Below are 19,430 nucleotides of genomic sequence, written 5' to 3' on the forward strand. Positions count from 1 at the left end.
TTGAATTTGTTTACAAAATATAAGAAGAAAATACACTTTGACAAATCGACTTTTGTCAACTTTTTGACGTATTTACCACTTTTTCAATCGTTTTGGTAACCTTTTGACGTATTTACCACTGTTTCGAAGCATTTGCTACTTTTTTTCGATAGTTTTGGTTTGTACCTCAATATTCCAATAAGAAGAAGCTCTTGAGTGAATGTGTAAGGAATGACAGAAATAATTTGGTATTTTTCAAATTATACAAATTCTAGGATTTTGCTTTATTTTGCAAATATTTTCAACGGTTTTGTCACTTATAACAACTGTTTATGGAAAAAATTTTAAATTAAGAAAAATGATATTTTTTTCTCCAATTTCTTTTAGAAAATTTGTCAAAAATAGAAAACGGACAAAATACTTCCATTTTATTTTGTAAATAATAATAATAGAGAAGAATTGCTTTATTTTTGTCTTCAAGTTTTGTTTTTAGTGTACATAATTTGTATTTTTTATTATTTACGTAAAAAATAATTTTTTAAATATTTATAAAAATAAAATAAAAGTCAAAGCAAAGTTATTGAAATTAGTAAAAGATAATAAGCAGAATTAATTAAACTAAAAATTCATTGACTTCATCTCCACTTAAAGCCCTTTAACAACATAAATCAAGAGTCCCTCGATCGTTAAGAGAAATTAAAGAGAAAAAGGAAAAAAAGAAGCCATGGATTTCCCGCCCAAGAAACCTCCTCTCGTAACTTATGCATTTCTCTTACTCTTTTTCATCGCTTCATTTCTTCTCATTCTTGCTCCTTCTTCCTCTCTCAATCCTCTCCTCTTTTTCCCCTCAACTTTCCAATGCAATCGCTTAAATTCCGTATGTGTTGTGTTCTCATCTCTTAAAGAATCCTCTGCGTTTTTAAATAATATTGTGTTACGAATTTCGATTATTATAATAAAGGTTTTTATTGTTTTTTCAATTTGCAGGTTGAATCACTCCATTATTCTTCTGGTGATGAACTTGATTTTGCGTTAGAGAAAGCGGCTATGGCGAATAAGACAGTTGTAATTGCTGTGATAAACAAGGCGTATGCCGATCAAGGTGTTAGAGATGATACTACAATGCTTGATGTGTTTCTTAGTAGTTTTTGGTTGGGAGAAGATACTCGAAAATTGCTTGATCATCTTCTTCTTGTTGCTGTTGATCAAACGGCGTATGATCGTTGCCGATTCCAGCGGTTGAATTGCTTCAAATTGGAGACGGAAGGAGTTGATTTCGGTGGAGAGAAGCTATATATGTCTGAGGAATTTATCAAAATGATGTGGAAAAGAACTCTGTTCCTTCTCGAAGTTCTTAAGCGCGGTTACAGTTTCATTTTCACGGTAAACACATTTTCGTACTTCTTCTCTTTCACTGATTTTTTTCTTCTCCGAGTAGATCATCATCGTTAATCGTTGAATTAGATCATCGTATAAGCTTTTTGGTCGACGATTTTGAGAAATCGTGGAGCAGTATATCTCGCCGGAGATTTCGAATTTCTAGGAATCATGGCTTTGTTTAGAAGTAATTTTTTTCAAAATTCAACTGATTTTTAGAACACACTAGTTTTGATTCGTTTCAAATTGTTATTAAAATATATCACAGAACTAAATTTTCGATTTTCTCGTAATCATCATTTTCCTCTTTAGCATTGCATTTCATAATTTTTGAGAATCTGATATTCTTAGTTAAATTTGAAATGTAGGCGAATTTTTTTCATAAACTAGGGGGATTTTACCGGTTGATTTGATCTAATTTGGTTTGTAATTTTCAACTAACAAACGAATGCTTTCGACTTTTAAAAATACTTCTAAAAATCTTCAACTACAATTTTAATTTTATTCCGTAAAAATTTTGACTAATTTTAATTCTAACAATCATGAATTTGAAATGTTCTAATTTTGTAGTGTACATATGGTTTTGGAAAATGAAAGTATCTATCCCACTTTGGTTTTCACAAAATCCTATATATCATAACAACATTATTGTTACTATTTCCACAATTTCTAGATCATATATATACCGAACCCACATTTTTTAAAAAAAAATGAAAGCTTCTATTTTAATTTCCACTACACACACACACACACACACATATATATATAAACTGTCTAGGTTTCTTCATGAACAAAAATTGAATAAAGGCGATTTCATGGCTTCTGAACTATTAGTTTATAATTTCATACAATGACATATGTTATACTAATTTAATTGATTTTGGTCAAATTAGATCTTTTATCGATCCAAATGACTTTGGATCTTTAATAATTTGTATAATCTTTCGTCCTAATAATAAATAATAATAATTTTTGTTGTATATATATATATATAAAGTTCAAATTTTCTGAAATAAGAGGTAATCGAGAAGAATCTTTGGATGAGGTTGTGCTGCATATGGTGTTGAATTATTTATTTTGCTAAAGCCCTCGAAGTACTCTACACTTTGTTGCTTCATAGGTATTCATATAATCTTTTTAAAATTTAAAAATTTTATATTAGAAAAAAAAAACGTGAAATTGAAACTGACATAACAAACCATGAATTTTCGAGGTACTTTTGAAAATTACTGTTATAATTAGTTTCAAATACTCTTTTCTTTTACAAAATTTTATTATATATATATATATAAATTTAACTTACACTATAATTTTGGTCGAGGTTAGCTTGAATTTCGCTCCATTTTTTCAAAAACCCTCAATATATTTAAATTTTATTAAAAGTAAACGCACTCAAACAATATTTGAAAATATTGTTTAATTTTTGTTTTTATACTATTAATTATCTTATTTAATTAAATATATTTGGAGTGAATCTTAGATTTAGTCTATAATTTTTCCATTTTTGTTATGTCATGTATTTTTACGGAAGATTTCATAAACATATTCACATATTATTTTTTTTCTTTGCTTTGATAAATAGTTTCATTTTTGAAAAATTTCTGATTGATTTAAGATCTATTCTAGGTAGAATGATTCAAAACTTGAGCATTGAATATAGCCCGTTTATACTAAGGGAAGTCGGCCATTCGAGGACTGAACCAATCAGCCAAACCGCGGGTCGGTTTTGTTATGTTCGATTTTCTACTAGTTTTTCGTTTTTTTTTTTGCCTTTAATGGCTCATTGAACTTGAAAGTTCTTTTACATAGTTGGTCTCGCAACTTGTTTCAATTATTTATATAATATAATATTAAATAATATATATAGAGAGAGAGAGAGGTTCCATTGGGGTCGGTCGGTTTTTCAGAACCTTTTAATTAAGCCGTTTTTTAACACCCCTAAAATATAAATATAGTGAGACTAAAATTGAAGTATGATAATTAAATGTTTAATGAATTATCGATTGAACATCAGGATACAGACGTAATGTGGCTAAGGGATCCATTTTCGAAGCTAAGCAAAGACGAAACAGAAGATCTTCAAATCAGCACGGATCATTTCAATGGAAATCCATGGTCTCAATCCAATCCCATCAACACCGGCTTCTACTTCGTTCGATCCAACAACAGAACCATTGCTCTCTTCGACAAATGGTATTCCATGAAGAACATCACCGCCGGTCAGAAAGAACAGGACGTTCTCTTCCATCTCATCCGTGGTGGCATCTTCCGGCAACTCAATCTCAAGGTTAGGTTTCTAAACACACTCTTTTTCAGCGGGTTTTGTCAGAAGAGTAGTGATTTTCATCAAGTTTCCACTGTTCATGCCAATTGTTGCCGGACCATTGTTGCTAAGATCAACGATCTTAGGGCTACGCTCGGCGATTGGAAACGGTTTAGAAAATCGACGAATGCGTCCGAGATTTTCTGGTGGACGGATCATGTCGGATGTAAGAGATCTTGGAAACATTGATGGAGATTATTGCCAGCAGATGTAAATCGGTTGCTCTTTAGGATGATATGATGATGTAGAAATTACCGTTTAAAGGATTTGAATTTGTATGTTTATGTTACATGTGGGAGAAGAAATGCAATGCCTTTTTAATCACTTTTCTTTTTTCGTCCCACAACTGTTGTAGTCTTAGTTATAATTATAAGAATGGTAGACTCTCTCGCCTCTAAAAGTCATAAAGTACAACAGAATTAGCTTTAAATTCTTGCACAAGTTCTTTTCAAAAGATGATATTAAATAGGTAAATATAAAAAATTAGATGAAAAAGATATGACAATTAAATAAAAACAAAGTAAAAGAACAGATGAGAAAAACTTTTGAGACTTACATACATACCAACAGCCACGTCGATGATGATCGATTTAATTAATAAACTTAACTCAAAACAAATAATTTACACAAATAAAGCAATTAATTTCATGCAAAAGTACGATAACACAAATAAATTATATTGAAAAGATCCCATAAAGATTCCTCATTCTTTCTCCAAAACTCCCATCATCAAATGTACCCAAATGGTCAAAATGGAAAAGGACAGTGACCCTCTTGAAAATCGGCATACAAAATTTTTATTTTATAGTTCAGTCTTCGTTCTTTTCAATCGAAAAGGAATAGGTTTCTCCAAAACAGAGACATTTATGTTATGCCAATTCTCCGATTTTGTAGGAAGCTGTGCTATTTTCTCCACCAATTCCATGTCTTCTGGAAGAACAGAACCAAACACGGTGTACGCCTTCCGCCATTCGTCGTGGTTGGCGAGGCTGATAAAAAATTCCGGGCCAGAACCAACCCAAGCAATTGATCCTCTTCTAATGGCTGGACAATCTTCCCATGGTTTCTTCTTGAACATGACTCCATGTGCTTCAAGAGTTCCTTGGATTAGAGCAAAAGGAGGACCATATGGAGCCTATAAGCACACAAGAACGGAAAACGGAAAATAACACATTAAAATATTCTCAAATATAAACAATAACCGAACTACAAGATGAACCAAGTCTTTCATTTGAATCCTTCCAATCTTAGTATCAGCCTCGTCGCCTAATTCACCCATGGAAATATTCTCAGGTGCAAGCAATACTCAGCGTAATGATTACTTAAATTTTTTAGGGTAGCGATAATGAGTTTGCATCTCAGTGAGTTATTAGAAAGTAGAGCCCATTACGCTTACATTGTCGATATGATCCCCATTGGAAAACCAGAAGCTTCCGCGACTTTCAGCACGATGGAATTGGCAACCAATACAAGAACTCGATGCTAGGAGCTCGAGAATGAAGTTCACAGAATAAGGAGCGCAGTCAGGAAAAAGCTGGGAGAGAGTCAAATATCAATTTTATACTCCTTTATGGTGCTGCATAAAATACAAGGAACGTAAAAGAACAAAGAGAGGGAAGATAAATATAAAATGAACTTTTTTCGAAAGTAAAACCCCTATTACAAGATGATAAATTTTTGTGTTTCCAAAAAAACCCAAAAGAGGATCTGGTAGAGAAAGATCAAAACATTTTTAAATGAGAAAAAACTTTATTTAGTAGATAACAGTAGAAAGAAACGAGGAGTGTGAGTGATTACTAAATAAACTGACGCCAATGGTAAGAATATTAAAGAAATTCTCAGGTCGAACGAAGTGACTGCCAAAAAATATAAAAGTAAACTATTTACTAATATATGTATAAAAGAATCCCAACTCATGTCGTAGGTTCCAACATTTGTCTAATGTCTTGAAATATTTATGAAAAGTCAACGTTCACATCTTGAAAGAAGAATGATACTTTTTAAACAAAAGGGCAAAGCTTGGGGGTAGATTTTACAATCAAATCAAAAGATAAATCTACCAGATCTCTTAAACTACGGCATTAGCTACAACCCTAAAAGACAACCAGGCTATGACAATGCATAGTTATAATTTTAGTTTTAGCCGCCAGTTAAATAGGCATTGAATGACCATATTTTCATTGTAAGACAAGAAACAAAAACAAGTAAACTACAAGATTTAGAAGTACAAATCTGAGACGATGTCATGAAAGAAACTTCTTGAAGATGAAGAAAATAACTAACCTTAATGCGAAAGGACCCATACTCTGTCTCCATGCGAATTATTCCCTTTAAAACAAGAAAACAAAGAGAGGCTATTTGTATTAATTGAGGCTCAAACAGAATACAATCGAAGACTGTAGGCAGAAGTTCTGCATTTAACCATATTTTATTCAACTTCTTCATTTACATCTCACATTATTAAGTTGAATATGAGTATGATTATTAGAAGGGGCATATTAGTAATTAGATAATAAGGTGGTTGGATTTTAATTATAAATATATGGTTTGGGTTGAGAGCAAGTTATGAAGAATTTTGTAGTGAATTTGCTTGAGTGGGAATTTGGGAGCGTCTAGCCCAAAGGCTAGGGCCGGGTTACTTGTTCTTGTGATATTATAGCTTATATTTCAATATGTTGTTCATATTTGAGGAACCATCCCCTAACTATTAGATTCTAAAACTTGAGTCCAAATAGAAACTTACTTTACTACATAAAAGAAGATAGTATTTCTTACAATCTACTATTCTCACTTATTCGCATGAAACTGAATCCATTCAAACCCCTATCTTACTACTTCAAATCAAACAAATGGAATGAAAGAACAACAATACGCACCGTAAACAAAATCCAATACAATCACAAAACCTTAAATACACTGAATGATGTTAAATGAATTGCAAAGTACCTCAATTTTCCCAAACATGAGGCCAGAAGTCCACATGACTTGATCTCCTGAGGCTCTTATGTCAGGGCTCAAAATATCCTTTTGTTTCTTCAACCAGCACTGGCAGGCAGGTAAAACTATAAATATAATCTTCAAATTAATCAAAATGAAACAAACGCTGAACTAAACCAAAAGTGCCTTTTAAGTTGTAACCACGTTGACTTCTGATGAACTTAACGAATGTTCCTTCATTTTTGCCATTTACAACAACACCATCGACCAGAAAACTCCGTAAAGAGAAATTCGAAACTGGATATGTTGACCAATTTGTATTTGCAATACCAACTTGCATGCACATGATAAAGCACCATCTCATGGATGAAAAACTAAAACACCCTTCCGTAACAATTCAATTTTTTAAAATTGAGCTTCTTTCACAATTTCTTGATCGTAGTTTTCATATTTTCCAGAAAAACCAAAACAAAATGGGTTACGAACCGGGCATAAAGATATAGTTGACACCTACTTAATGTTCTGCCATATACGCATCCTTTAGGCTGCCATGAGTGGCATCAGAATTAACTCAACAACAATGGAACAGAACCAGAAGGGAAGATAAGAGAAAAATAATAGTGCTAAGTCATACCTCACCAGAATGTGGTCCGCAAGCCTTGGAATCACCACAGAACACCCAAGAATTACACCGACACAGTCCACTTTGATCATCACACATGGCTTTGCAGGCCAAACAACATTCCCTCGACGAACTGAGCTTAAAATCAGAACCCCATTTCACAGCATCTCCCCACAACTCCAAATGATCAATACCTCCGCAACACTCTTCGTTGTGCTCCCCACTCTTCAAAACACCACCATCATTAACAAAATCCGAAGTAGAAGAAACCTCGACGGAAGTCGGCCGAATAGACCCAATCAAGCACCGATAGACCATAAAGCAGGAAGAAATGCCCATGAGGAAGACGATTGCAAGCGCACAAACACCACGGACGGCGTCCCTTTGCCTCCGGCCCATCTGATCTGTAGAACTGAAATTAACGACGCAGGGTATTGGTTGATGGGTTTTCTAAAAGTACGATCAAGAACTTGTCAAACGGTCATAATGCGACGAATTTAGAACAATAACGGATGACGATGACAGCGAGGAACATCGAAAAGATGGAGAAATCTTGCCACTTTTACGTCCAAGTTTCCTTCTTCTCATACTATGGCGGCAATGAATTTAACTTTTATTCCTCAATCGGTTACCCTTTCCACTGGTGCAAACACACAAAACGGGAATTGCCGTTCCATTTTTCTTTTTCCGGCGAGGACCAGACTCACCAAAACCAGAATTCCACCGTTGGTCATAGGACACGCATTAAAAAAAGGGTTTCGATACAAACTATCTACACTTCAATTTTAAAGGGAATAGTCTCCCGAAAAAGAAAAACGCTTATTAAGGGAAAACTAAGATGCTGCCGGGATGCAAACCATCTTTTCCCGCCCAGCCACGTGGCATAACGCTGTGGCACTTCTACGTTTTATATTTTATCTTTTAAAATGTTTCCAAAAATCACTCTCTCAATTTGGTCATTTCCTGAAATTCCCATTTCAGTTGGAATTATACCCCATTTAACATATTTGAATCCATTCTTGTCTTCAGGTTTTTGAAGCCAAATCCAAAATTTATCTATTGGTTTATTATAAATTAACAAGGAACGAAACCCCAATTTATATCTTATAATTCAACCATCCATTAGTCATAATTTTTAATAAATTAAAAGTTGTTAATAATTTTCGTAAATTAAAAGGAGAGAGAACTAAACGCACAAAGATTGAAGGTCATTGTTGGAGTAGAAAAATGTTTACTAGAGAAGTTCATAAAAGGCGATGATCCAACACCCCTAGGGTCTGAGTTTGGGTTGGGTCAAAAATACCATAATGGGGACGAATGCAACGCTGCAGCTTAGTTATATATTAATTCTGACCCGATAAGAGCCATATTCAAATAGAATTTTTTTTATTTTTTTTTGTCATAATCCCAAGAATATGGATCTCGACACCTAGTATTGACAGTATGTCGAAACGATGAACGCAGATGGAATCACACTTGCTCACATAAACCACAGCATACGATACAATGTAAGGAATTATAGGATTAAAATTGAATACTCCAACCACATTGGACATCATTGTTTCGTCTCTAAAAGCTACAAGAACTAGAAAATCATTTGGAGTGAAAATGCTGGAAACAAACAAATATTATTATTTGATTGATCGAAGTTTAGCCTAAGTTTACAAGATGATATTGAGTTAGCTCTGGGTATTATACACATAACAAATAAAGATAATAAGAAGCAGGCACAAAAACAAAACCTTTCAAGGTACCAACAAGCAGTCTGTCCTGCACCCACAAAAGCAACTCCACCTGGTGTCTTACTACACTCAAATAAAATCAATATCCTGAAACACTTTGCAACCAATATAATAATGTACAAAGGAACCCTTGCATGTTTAAAAACACGACTACCCTTCATCAATGAACAATGATAACAAATATTATGACCATAGTAGTAGTAGTAGTAGTAATAATAATACAAATAATGATAATAATCAAATCAATCACCAAAAGCTACAAGAACTGGAAAATCAAGTGTCAAAAGGATGGAGAAAAAGGGCTAAGACGTCCTCAAGTTTCCAAAACAAAACCATTTCACTAATAATTCTGAAGACAGTTGAAAAGTCATTGTGTATCGGAGCACACAACTTGCAAGAAGAAACAAAGTCTATTGTGTTGTCATAAATTCTTACGTCCGAATTTTAATTCCAAAGGGGAAAGAAGAAATCAGAGTCAGGGTTTTGCTTCCAACTTCAACTAGACTTTGGCACCCACACTCCAAAATCCTTTGCTTCCAAACAAAATGAAATACCAATGTCAACCCTTTTGAACACTATGGAACAGTCGGAATAAAAAATAAACACAACACTTATTTATCTCCATGGGGGTAAACACGACCCTCTTCTTTAGTACAACTTCAAAAGCAAATACTCCACCTTAGACTAAGAAAAAAAACCAACTTTTTCGACAAGAAATGAACCCTCAGTTCCAGATCAACACCAATAAGTCATAAAACATATTTATTAAAAGCTCCAGTAAATCTCTAAGTTATGCCATCAAATTAACACTTAAAATATATGGAACAAAAGTCCAGAATCTTTTAACTGTTACTAGAGAATATCCAAAAACTTGATGTTTCTTGCATCATCATCAAAATATCAAATAACCACAGGCAAACCCATCAATCAAAACGTGGCTTTTGCTAAATGTTGGTCTGCCCTACAAACCATAGAGAGGGTTTCCAAGACTACATTAGTCCAATAGGGATCAAAAGAATATTCAATTTCCTCACTTGTCCCCCATTGCCATAATTCATGTCTGTACTCCAAAATGAAAAACGAAGCAAGAACATCACCTTCAATGTTCTCTAGAGAAAAACATAAATGCAACTTATGAGAATATGCACAATCAGGCACGTCTTTCTTCATTTCTGAATATGTCACAAGTTCCCTTACATGGTCCAATCCAGAATTACAAATATCAAAAACCAGAGGTCTTAACAACTTAACCAGTATGGTCCATCATTCAATACATATTCTAGAAATAAAGTTCAGAGGCGGTTATAATCATGATAAAGTTTCTTCCCAGAACTGTAGGCAGATAATGCACGCTTCCCAACATTGTCCACATCCTACAGAAGCCTCTTTTTCATATCGAGTCTGTTCCATAAACAGATAACTTGTGACCACATTGTTCCACTTCCACCATTCACAGTCTTCTTAGAAAGAAGAATGGCATTCTTCTTAGGGAGAAAAGGTCTCCAACATAGAAAAAGCAGGACCGATATACGAGGAAAAGGAGAGAGAATAATTATAGCAAGAATGGAACAATCAAAGTACAGTTTGACTCACATCAATAGTATGATCCAGAACCACCACTGCCCATATAACTGCTGCCCCCCACACTACGACCAGGGTACATTGACGAGTAAGAAGAGCTGCCACCCACCTACCGAAAGCAAGGGACTTCATTATCAATTTGAAAAAAAATGAGAACATTCACAACACAACCAAAAGAGAATGAAAAACTGTGACGTACATTGCTACCACGGGTCATATACTCCCCGCCATAGCTAGACGAATACATTCCAACATCACTGCTAAAAGAACCTGAAATATCAAGAAAAGCTAATAAGCATGGAATAGTAAGTCAAATTTACTGCTTATCTCACAACCCAATGGCTTCCAGTTCAAGTAATATAACCCCCCTAACCTGATATGGAACTTCGACTATCATATCCTCCAATATTTGATCTTCCAATCCTATAAACAGGAATCTGAGTTAGTAAAAAAATAAAAGTAGAAGTCATGGTGCAAATAAATTTCAATTAGATCTCATCATCAAACTGCAGCCAATTATTTATTCCATTTATGACTATTTTTCAATACCCAAAACTCTTATCAATATTTTCAGGTATTTTAACATACCGGCTATCATAAGCATCACCATATTGAGAAGCACCAGTACCATAATCGTAGTCTAAACGACTTCTTGATTGACGAACGCCAGCATCAGCATAAGCAGGAGGTACATCACTCTAAAAGTTGGCCAAAAGAAGTTAGGACATACTTGCACGAAATCAAACATAGCCTGTGCTGAAATGCATAATATAAATCTTACCATTGATGAATATGGTCGTTTTGATCCAATTAGAGCATCATAATCGCGTGCACGTACATCACGGTAGCTTGGTGGAGGGGGTCTTTCAAACCTTCGGCTGTATCCATCATCTACGTAAGCTCTCCTGGGTGCATCCCTCCTAGGTGGATCAGAGAAGGCAGCAGCCCGAGAAGCATATTCATCTCTGTAGGATGGATTTCTTTCTGGTACAACTCTGGAGGCATAATCAACTAGCATCCGGCTTCTGGATGGATGCAGCTCCTCCCGTCGACCATATTCCCTCTTCAAGCTACTCTTTGAGTAAGAAGCAACTGTACACAACAATACATTAGTAACTCAATTGAAACTAACTCAGCTTTCCATATAAACTTAAGCTTTACCAGGAGGACCCCTGTCATAAGACCTTGCTACAGCAGCAACAGGTCTTCCTCGTGGTGGCACCGCGATGACGGGACGTCTATCTCTAACACCACTAGGTCTCTTTACACTGACTGGTGGGAGATGGCTGCCAACACCTCTAACTCCTCGAATAGGAATACTTCGTGGAGCTGGCCGTGCCCAAGAACCCCTAACACGTCCAGTTGTGCGCCCAGGCCAATAATCAGCACGACTAGCATGTTTTCCTTTGCCTCTTTGCAGTGGTCTGGATAATCTAGCCCTTACTTTAGCCTAGTAGACAAGGGAATTGAAGAAAATAAATGTTTCAGAAATAGGAACCTGAGATGTACCGTAGAAAGTTGATACCATTAATTCCTCAAAACAAACACATACCTTGCTGTCCCCTTCACCGAGCTCTGAGTTGTTGATGCTTTTTGCACAGGAAACTGCAGCATCATGTGTGTCAAATGTAACAAAGCCAAAATCCTTTCTCTTTGCCGAGGGCATATTTCGTGCAAGCTCAATTTTCTCAATCTCCCCATACTTCTTTAGAAGCCCTCGAACAAATTCTTCATCCCATGAGGCAGGGAGACTATCAACAAAAACAGTCTTGACCTGTTTGTGTGACAAACAATTGCAGAACATTGAACATTACAACAAAAGGAATATGAAAAACAATATTTGAATATCAACCACATGTAATGAAAGATGAATGTAAATAGATGTACAAAAATAACAAATACCCACTCAGTCAACTGAACATTTGATGACCCACAAAAATACAGCATGAAAAGATAAAAGAATTCATACAAAACAAATATCCCCCCTTCCCCACCTTTTTGATGAATGAAAAGCTGCGTGTTTATATCCAGGAAACAAATTCTCAAAATCTTGCAAGCTTAAAACAATGCAGGTGGGCACCAACAATTTAATTCCAATAGGTTAATGAGCCAGAAAAATTCGATACAGAACACTTCGATTGAAGAATTTCAATTAATTATCTCAATGCTAACCTGTGCCATAATTTCATCACCGGGATCTATAAAAGAATCAGCAAACGACACTTTGGCAGGCCTATCAACTCCAAATACAACATCCCTTTTCTGAAGACGCTTGAAGGCATCCATAGCATCTGAACGAGATGAAAATTCCAAAAAGGCAAATCCACGATTTGATCCTTCATTATTACTATCTTCTACCAGTGTCAGATCCTCAACATTATCAACTCCATAATGTTTCAACTTCTCCTTCAGCTGGATCCATATACATTTTATCATAATGTCAGGATATTCATAACTCCTCGTTACAAAAAAAAACTCACTGATCAATAGAATTTGATAAATCCACTAACTTACAGCATCCTTTTTCCATGTCTTGCATATGTTACCAAGAAAAAGGGTGTCGCTGTCTTGACTTGGAGTCACACCACATTGTTTACCATTAATCTGGAATTTCATTAATTGAGATAAAATAAACTTGAGGTATGTCCAAATCTTACCGTTGCCTTAAGTAAATATGAAAGGATTAAAAATAAAGCTTAAATACCACAGGATTCTTCAGCTCTGACACAGCTCGTTTTGCCTCTTCCACAGTAGCAAAACGTAAGAATGCAAAACCTTTGTTCTTCTTTGTCTGCGGATTCATCATTAGCCTGACTTCAGTGACTTCACCAACTGCACTGAAAACTTTCTTCAAATCCTCCTCTTTTACATCCTTGTCCAAGCCACCAACAAACACTTCAAACTCCTTGCGTTTACGCCTCTCTTTAACAACTTCATGATGCTCATCCTCATCGGCATCAACCATGCCAGCGTGCTCATGGTCTTCGCCACCTTGTTGATCATCATCCTCCCCCTCAAGATCCTCCTGAGCATCCTCAACATCCTCTTCAACCATATCACCTTCCTCATCGCCCACATTATCCTCGGGCTCACCCTCTCCATCTACCACTTCCTGAACATCCTCCTGCTCAATTTCTTTTTCATCATACTCAAACCCTCCATCCTCTTCAGGTTCTGATTCGGGATCGTTATCTTCAAGATCCAAGCGCTCGTCCTTCCCATATTCTTCATCCTTTACTTCTTCTTCTTCTGAAACGAGATGTAGATTGAAGATCTATCCCGGTCAACAAACTCACTCGAGAAAACACACCGGGTATATTAAAAATTAAGAGCCAAAACGTAGTACTGAAACTTGGCATAGAAAAACGTTCAGCTTCTAGTCAAGATGCGGAAACATTATACAAACATAACTCAAACTATTAGATAGGGATATGATGGCAATTTAAGACAATGAAATTCCCAAAAAAACATATTTAACTCGCATCGCACGTACAAAATAAGAACCCCAACAATTACTAACCCTAACCGCGACGTGCCCGAATTCAGAGGACAGTACTTACTTTTAGGAGGAACAGATTGTTTCGAATCCGATCTGACTTCGTGCGAAGATTCGACCTCCCCAACGTCTACAGCAATCGGCTGTTTCTCCTCGACAACTACCGGTTTATTCTGAATAACAGGCTTATCTTCTACAACAGGGCTTTTTTCCTGAACCGCGACTTCCTCGCGAAGCTCCTTGGTTTCAACCTCGACCACCGAGACCTCCTCAACCTTCGCCGTCTCTTCCGCAACCTCCCTTTCCGCCGGCTGATCTTGTTTCTTGGGCGTCCCTCTGGTAGTCCTTCCACCTCTCTTCGCTCCCGCAGATGCCGAGCCTCTCTTTACCGTCCTTGGAGGCATCTCGAGGAATTCGCAGAATAGATCTGAAACGTTGAAGATGAAAGAAACCCTAGAAAAACTCTAGATATGGCAAATCGCAAGAAATGTTGAAGATTGAAATGAAGAAACCCTAGAGAGGAAGAAATATTGGAATTTGAGAATATATAGAGCGGTGGAAAATTAGAAACCCTAACGAGGACGTGATTTATATAAGCCAATAGGGTTCACTTGTCTAGTTCACTCAGACCATGCGTTACCGTGTGAGCGTTTTTATAACCGTCTAATGGCGCGTGTAAAGCGCGTATGATATGATTGATTGTGTTAAATATTTTCTTCTTAGTCTTTTTATCTTCGTTTTCGAAATAAGTTAAAATAAATGCGTTTGCAGCGTTGCTTTTGCCATTAGGGTATAGTATTTGTTTTATTGTTTTCAAAAGAAATAAAAACAGCCAATGACATTTCTTGCTTTGACATTTACTTTTTACAATCTTCTATTGTTTCTATAATTTTTCAATTAAAAAGATGAGATTTATGTCTCACTTTGTTTCAACCAATAAAACAAATCGGAAAATGAAAAAAAATAGACAAATTATTTAATTTTGTAACAAAATCAAATCTAGTAAATTTTTATCTTTTGTGATTTTTTACGTTAAAAAATGAATAGTTTGTATTCTTTTCATTATTATCGAAGAAACCACAAAATATTTGATTTTATTCAAAAGGAAAGCATGGTTTTTTAAAGATATTAAACTATTTTCCTTAACCTTTTCAAATTATTCCATAGAAACAAAAGTTTTCACAATTTTAATTTTTAAGTTACAAAAATAAAGAATATTAAAAGTTTATTTCAGTTGATTATATCTAAAATAACAATTATTTTAAAATATATCATAATCCAAAATGAAACCTTACTTTATCGAACAAACCATGGATGTTGCTTATGACCAACTAAAACTTATGCGACCACTAATATTATCACTTTTTTGTAGTACACCAAATTAAAATAAGGATTAAAAAAAACATATAATGTTAGATTGCCAAATATTCAAACATTCGATCGTGAAGGGCTAAGTCAACTTGATTCCATTATTTGTCTTTAGTATATGTTCATTCACGCCGATACACGTACGAATATTAGGAATATTTGGTTTAAGTTGATGCACTCATCCCTACAAATTTTCAATGATATCACTCCTAAAATATTTTGGTTTAAAATTTGAATGGTTTAATGTAAAATATTATGGTATTTTTAAACGTTTTCCAAGATACAATTGGTTTCAAGAATATTTACAAAAAACGGTGTTGATTTTTTTAAAGACTAAATACATTTTCTTTTTTGTCTTATTGTATTCAAAACCTAACGAGCCAAAAAAAGAGAAAAATCAATTTCTGCAAGTATTCTTCGAACCCTAAATCCGAGTTAAAACTTTTAAATGATACAGCTCAAAACATATTTGTACGCGGTTTAATGTTAGGGCCTGAAAGTGTATAAATTGAAACCCAACTCTTATTTTCCATTTTTGCACACAATTTAAAGTTATGAAATATAAATCTGATGGTTAGGTTGGGGCTAATATGTGTTATTTTGTTTGAATATCAGATCAAAATTAAAAGTATTTATCTCATAATCAATAATTAAAGAAAAAAAAAGCAGTTATACTAAAGTATCGGAATCTATTAATAGACTTATAAGGGTGCGTTTGAGGAGAGAGAAAGAGTTATGGAAAAAATGATTATAATAATCCTGATTTATGATAATATGTGTTTGAAGAAAATGTTATTATGGTAATATGTGTTTGGGGAAAAGAATATAAAAGGTAGTGTTATGATAGTACGTGTTCGAAAAAGGAATTAGGATTGTGGTGTTATAATAATATGTGTTTGGGGAAGGGTTATGATCATAGTAATTAGGATAATGTAGGATCGTAAAAAAGTAAAAGAGAGAATAAGATAGGATTATTTAGGGATTAGCATAACCTAGACCGTGTTTGGCTCAATTTTCTAATTTTTTTTCTTAAAACAAATAAATAAATGTACAAACATCTTATATCTAGTTTCATTGAACTTCCAAAGTTTAAATTTAAAAGTTTCAAAAGAACGAATCAATGTTGACTTTTAATACCACTAAATATCTCACATTTATTCACTTAATACATAAATCTCTTCAATCAAATACATCTAAAAAGAAAATAGGAAAACAATTAATTACATCTAAAAGGAAGAAAGGAAAACAATTAATTCATGATTTGTTATTGTTTTTCTATTTTCAAAAACAAATTAAAAAAAAAAACAATTAAATTACGCAATTAGAAAATATTATAGGAAAAAACAATTCAAAAAATTACATTATTAATTATTTAAAATTATTTTAGTCTTGATATAGTGAAAATGTGGAATTTTTTTTCTTCTCCTGTTCTACTAAATTCTCCATTTTGTTTTCAAAGAAGAAACAAGCTTGCCAAAATGAGCTTTTAGAAACCAAAATTTTATCTGTAGAAGCAATTCCAAAATGAGCTTTAGAAACAAGAAATTTATCCGTAGAAGCACTTAGAAAAAATTGCATTCTGAAGATCACTCCCAACCTGCCAATGACATTTTAGAAAAGCACTTTCCATCCCTTATCTTATTCTTTAAAAGCACTTTAAATCACACAAACTGCCTCACAAACAAAGAAACTGTTCATGAACACAAGCGTTCAGAAATCCCAGAAAGGAAATTGGCATTTAGTCCCTGTGTATGAAACTATAGGAATGAATGAATTATCATTTTAAATTAACCTAAATATAGAATAAAGTTTACCTTTTTCTTATCAAAATGGTCAGACAATGCCACCAATTCATCCAAGAAATCCAAACACCTGCTTCATCAACTTCACATAAACTTAAAGAAAAAGAAAAAGGGAGTTTGGCCATAGTATGAATTTTTATTCACAATTTGAAGTTCTCTTCAGCGTGTTTGGAAGCTACAAGCTGCAACAAGTTTAGAAGCTTCAACAGAACAAGCGGGAAGAAGCTTTTTCTCCATATGAAACAGTGATCAACAAACAATGAGACTTGAAACAAACTGAATAATTTACCTCTATATTGTGAAAATTTACCAAAGTTCTTTTTTATATGGCTACATTGATTAGACAATAACAATCTAGCTAATTCAGTCAAAGATGTAGAGAACAATGTAGATAAAGAAGAAAAAAGTGGAACAAAAACAACAAAAGTCTAGAGAAAGAACCTAACTATGATCATTCTGAGAAGAATGAAGAAACTCCATTTGGAATTTAAGCAGATTGAGCCCAAAAATGGAGGAAAACGAAGCCATTTTAGGCTTCAGGAGATGGGATTCTCTTGGTTTTCTTCTTGTTTTCAGTAACTGCCTTAGCAAAAGCCTCCACAATCCGCTGCTGTGAATCCAGAATCATTTCTGTTCGTTTAATCTCCATCTCCATTCTCATAGCTTCGATCTCTCTAGCCATTTCCATCTTCATCCTCTCCATTCTCACAAACCCATCTCCCAAAGTTTTAATGGCGGACACCATCTCTGCAACTGGATCTCGTTCCCTTTCCCTTTCCCCTCTCTTCCCTGTCACCGGCCTCACCGGATTCGACTCCCTCACAACTCTAGTCCCAAAATTAACGGCGGCAGGGTTCAACCCTGAAACCGGATTTGAATTAGGGTTCATCTTTTGTTCAGCTTTCGGATAACTTTTTAACCCTGGTTGCGCAATACTCACACCAGTCGGAATTCGAATCCGAAACCCACCGGCGGCAGCAGCGGCTACATCTCCACCACTTCCACCACCACCACCACCACCACCACTGTTCATTCCATTCCCATACAATTTCCTCACACTCCGAGTCCCCGAAGCCCCAGCATTCCTAAACTCTTCATAAAGTTCCTGATCATCTTCCTCCTCTTCCTCCTCCTCCTCCCCACCGCTATCTGATTCCTCCGGTTTCGCAGACGGTCCTTTCTCCATAGCATCCATCCGCTTAAAATGAACCCACGAAGACGTAAATCGCGAAAGCGGCATAGACCTAGCCCGTTGAAGCTCCGTACGGTACCGTTTACGAAGCTTCTCCATCTTATGACGACACTGCACGGCGGTCTTCGGCGGCGATGCATTAGGACATCGATGAGAAACAGAATCGGCAACATCCTGCCAGTGAGTAGCCTTGAGATTCCCCCGACGAAGAGAATACCACTTATCCCTATAAGAATCAATTAAAGCAATCGTCTCTTCATGAGACCAGCAGGGAGGCGGAAGACGGCGAGAGGAAGCCGTAGCCTGCGGCGGTGGATTGGAGGGAGGAGGCAAAGGAGCAGAAAGGGTAAGAGCCTGAAGGGGGTTAGATGGATGAGAAGAAGAAGGAGGAGATCCATCGATGGGAGAAGAAGGAGAAGCCATGGGAGAGGAAACCATGAGAGATCTGGAGAGAGATCGGAAAGGGAAAAGCGTAGATCTGAAGAGGAGAGAGAGGGAGCGGCGGAGAGAGAGAAGAAGAAAGGGAAGGAGGAGGAGGATTTAGAGGAAGAGGCCACCGCTAAGGGGGGAGGGCTAAGGTGCGCCGGGGGAGGGAGGTGATAAAGTGCGCGTGGGGCGTAGGGAAGTAGTGACATGGCGAAAGGTGATTGGGCGGTGAGTGGTGATGGGGGAGATGGTAAGCCGCCGCTAAGGGTGGGGTGGGTGGAGTGGAGAGAAGGGAAAGGGTGGATGGCGTTGGCGTGGGGAGTGGGGCTTGTTTGGTGGTAAACCCTCTTTTCTTTTCTTTTCTTTTTTTTTTTTTTTTTTTTTTTTAATTTCATTTTAATTTTACATTCTGATTTCATTTTTGGCTTTGCCTTTGCCTTTGCCTTTGGATCAATTTCGGGACTTTTCGGTTGCACTCTTTTTTTCCCCCATTTTTTATGTGCCGGTTTTTCTTTCTTCTCTCTCTCTCTCTCTCTCTCTCTCTCTCTCTCTCTTGTTTCTTTTTGGTGATTTGGGATTGACTAG

General features: G+C 35.8%; 4 protein-coding genes across 6 annotated transcripts; 1 reads left to right on the forward strand and 3 right to left on the reverse strand.

Annotated features, from left to right (window-relative positions):
- Window positions 1-632: 632 nt before the first annotated feature.
- LOC103483454 (uncharacterized protein At1g28695-like) lies at window positions 633-4,079 on the forward strand. Of its 2 annotated transcripts, none has more exons than XM_008440087.3 (3): window positions 633-733; window positions 967-1,362; window positions 3,371-4,079. In XM_008440087.3, the coding sequence occupies exons 1-3, from the start codon at window positions 704-706 to the stop codon at window positions 3,866-3,868; spliced, it is 924 nt and encodes a 307-aa protein (XP_008438309.1). In that variant the 5' UTR covers window positions 633-703; the 3' UTR covers window positions 3,869-4,079. The 2 variants fall into 2 exon arrangements, with proteins under 2 accessions (XP_008438309.1, XP_008438308.1); XM_008440086.3 differs by having other exon boundaries at window positions 644-856.
- Window positions 4,080-4,335: 256 nt separating this feature from the next.
- LOC103483456 (uncharacterized) lies at window positions 4,336-10,803 on the reverse strand. The gene is made up of 7 exons (XM_051085995.1): window positions 10,761-10,803; window positions 10,574-10,670; window positions 7,251-7,650; window positions 6,626-6,724; window positions 5,963-6,007; window positions 5,076-5,213; window positions 4,336-4,814 (listed from the first exon to the last, which is right to left on the reverse strand). The coding sequence occupies exons 3-7, from the start codon at window positions 7,635-7,637 to the stop codon at window positions 4,482-4,484; spliced, it is 1,002 nt and encodes a 333-aa protein (XP_050941952.1). The 5' UTR covers window positions 7,638-7,650; window positions 10,574-10,670; window positions 10,761-10,803; the 3' UTR covers window positions 4,336-4,481.
- Window positions 8,848-14,678, reverse strand: LOC103483455 (uncharacterized). Of its 2 annotated transcripts, none has more exons than XM_051085993.1 (12): window positions 14,122-14,678; window positions 13,266-13,810; window positions 13,076-13,165; window positions 12,734-12,973; window positions 12,114-12,335; window positions 11,723-12,011; window positions 11,343-11,653; window positions 11,150-11,259; window positions 10,935-10,984; window positions 10,761-10,831; window positions 10,574-10,670; window positions 8,848-9,008 (listed from the first exon to the last, which is right to left on the reverse strand). In XM_051085993.1, exons 1-11 carry the CDS (start codon window positions 14,459-14,461, stop codon window positions 10,575-10,577), a joined length of 2,364 nt encoding a protein of 787 aa, XP_050941950.1. In that variant the 5' UTR covers window positions 14,462-14,678; the 3' UTR covers window positions 8,848-9,008; window position 10,574. The 2 variants fall into 2 exon arrangements, with proteins under 2 accessions (XP_050941950.1, XP_008438311.1); XM_008440089.3 differs by lacking the exon at window positions 8,848-9,008 and adding an exon at window positions 10,113-10,381.
- Window positions 14,679-17,493: 2,815 nt separating this feature from the next.
- LOC103483457 (trihelix transcription factor ASIL2) lies at window positions 17,494-19,384 on the reverse strand. Its single transcript, XM_008440091.3, has one exon. The coding sequence runs from the start codon at window positions 18,855-18,857 to the stop codon at window positions 17,757-17,759; it is 1,101 nt and encodes a 366-aa protein (XP_008438313.1). The 5' UTR covers window positions 18,858-19,384; the 3' UTR covers window positions 17,494-17,756.
- Window positions 19,385-19,430: the final 46 nt, after the last annotated feature.

Source organism: Cucumis melo, chromosome 6, assembly GCF_025177605.1.
Source record: "Cucumis melo cultivar AY chromosome 6, USDA_Cmelo_AY_1.0, whole genome shotgun sequence".
Lineage (NCBI taxonomy): Eukaryota > Viridiplantae > Streptophyta > Magnoliopsida > Cucurbitales > Cucurbitaceae > Cucumis > Cucumis melo.

Excerpts from the sequence above, each read along its gene's own strand:
- LOC103483454 (XM_008440086.3), top strand. The coding sequence starts at position 704 with ATGGATTTCCCGCCCAAGAAACCTCCTCTCGTAACTTATGCATTTCTC. Across the intron at positions 857-966 it reads AATGCAATCGCTTAAATTCC|GTTGAATCACTCCATTATTC; the intron begins GTATGTGTTGTG and ends TTCAATTTGCAG. Across the intron at positions 1,363-3,370 it reads GTTACAGTTTCATTTTCACG|GATACAGACGTAATGTGGCT; the intron begins GTAAACACATTT and ends ATTGAACATCAG.
- LOC103483456 (XM_051085995.1), bottom strand. The coding sequence starts at position 7,637 with ATGGGCCGGAGGCAAAGGGACGCCGTCCGTGGTGTTTGTGCGCTTGCA. Across the intron at positions 6,008-6,625 it reads TCATGTTTGGGAAAATTGAG|GGAATAATTCGCATGGAGAC; the intron begins GTACTTTGCAAT and ends CTTGTTTTAAAG. Across the intron at positions 4,815-5,075 it reads ATGGGGATCATATCGACAAT|GCTCCATATGGTCCTCCTTT; the intron begins GTAAGCGTAATG and ends GTGTGCTTATAG.
- LOC103483455 (XM_051085993.1), bottom strand. The coding sequence starts at position 14,461 with ATGCCTCCAAGGACGGTAAAGAGAGGCTCGGCATCTGCGGGAGCGAAG. Across the intron at positions 13,811-14,121 it reads ACAATCTGTTCCTCCTAAAA|AAGAAGAAGAAGTAAAGGAT; the intron begins GTAAGTACTGTC and ends ATCTCGTTTCAG. Across the intron at positions 10,985-11,149 it reads GGTGATGCTTATGATAGCCG|GATTGGAAGATCAAATATTG; the intron begins GTATGTTAAAAT and ends TCCTGTTTATAG.
- LOC103483457 (XM_008440091.3), bottom strand. The coding sequence starts at position 18,857 with ATGGTTTCCTCTCCCATGGCTTCTCCTTCTTCTCCCATCGATGGATCT.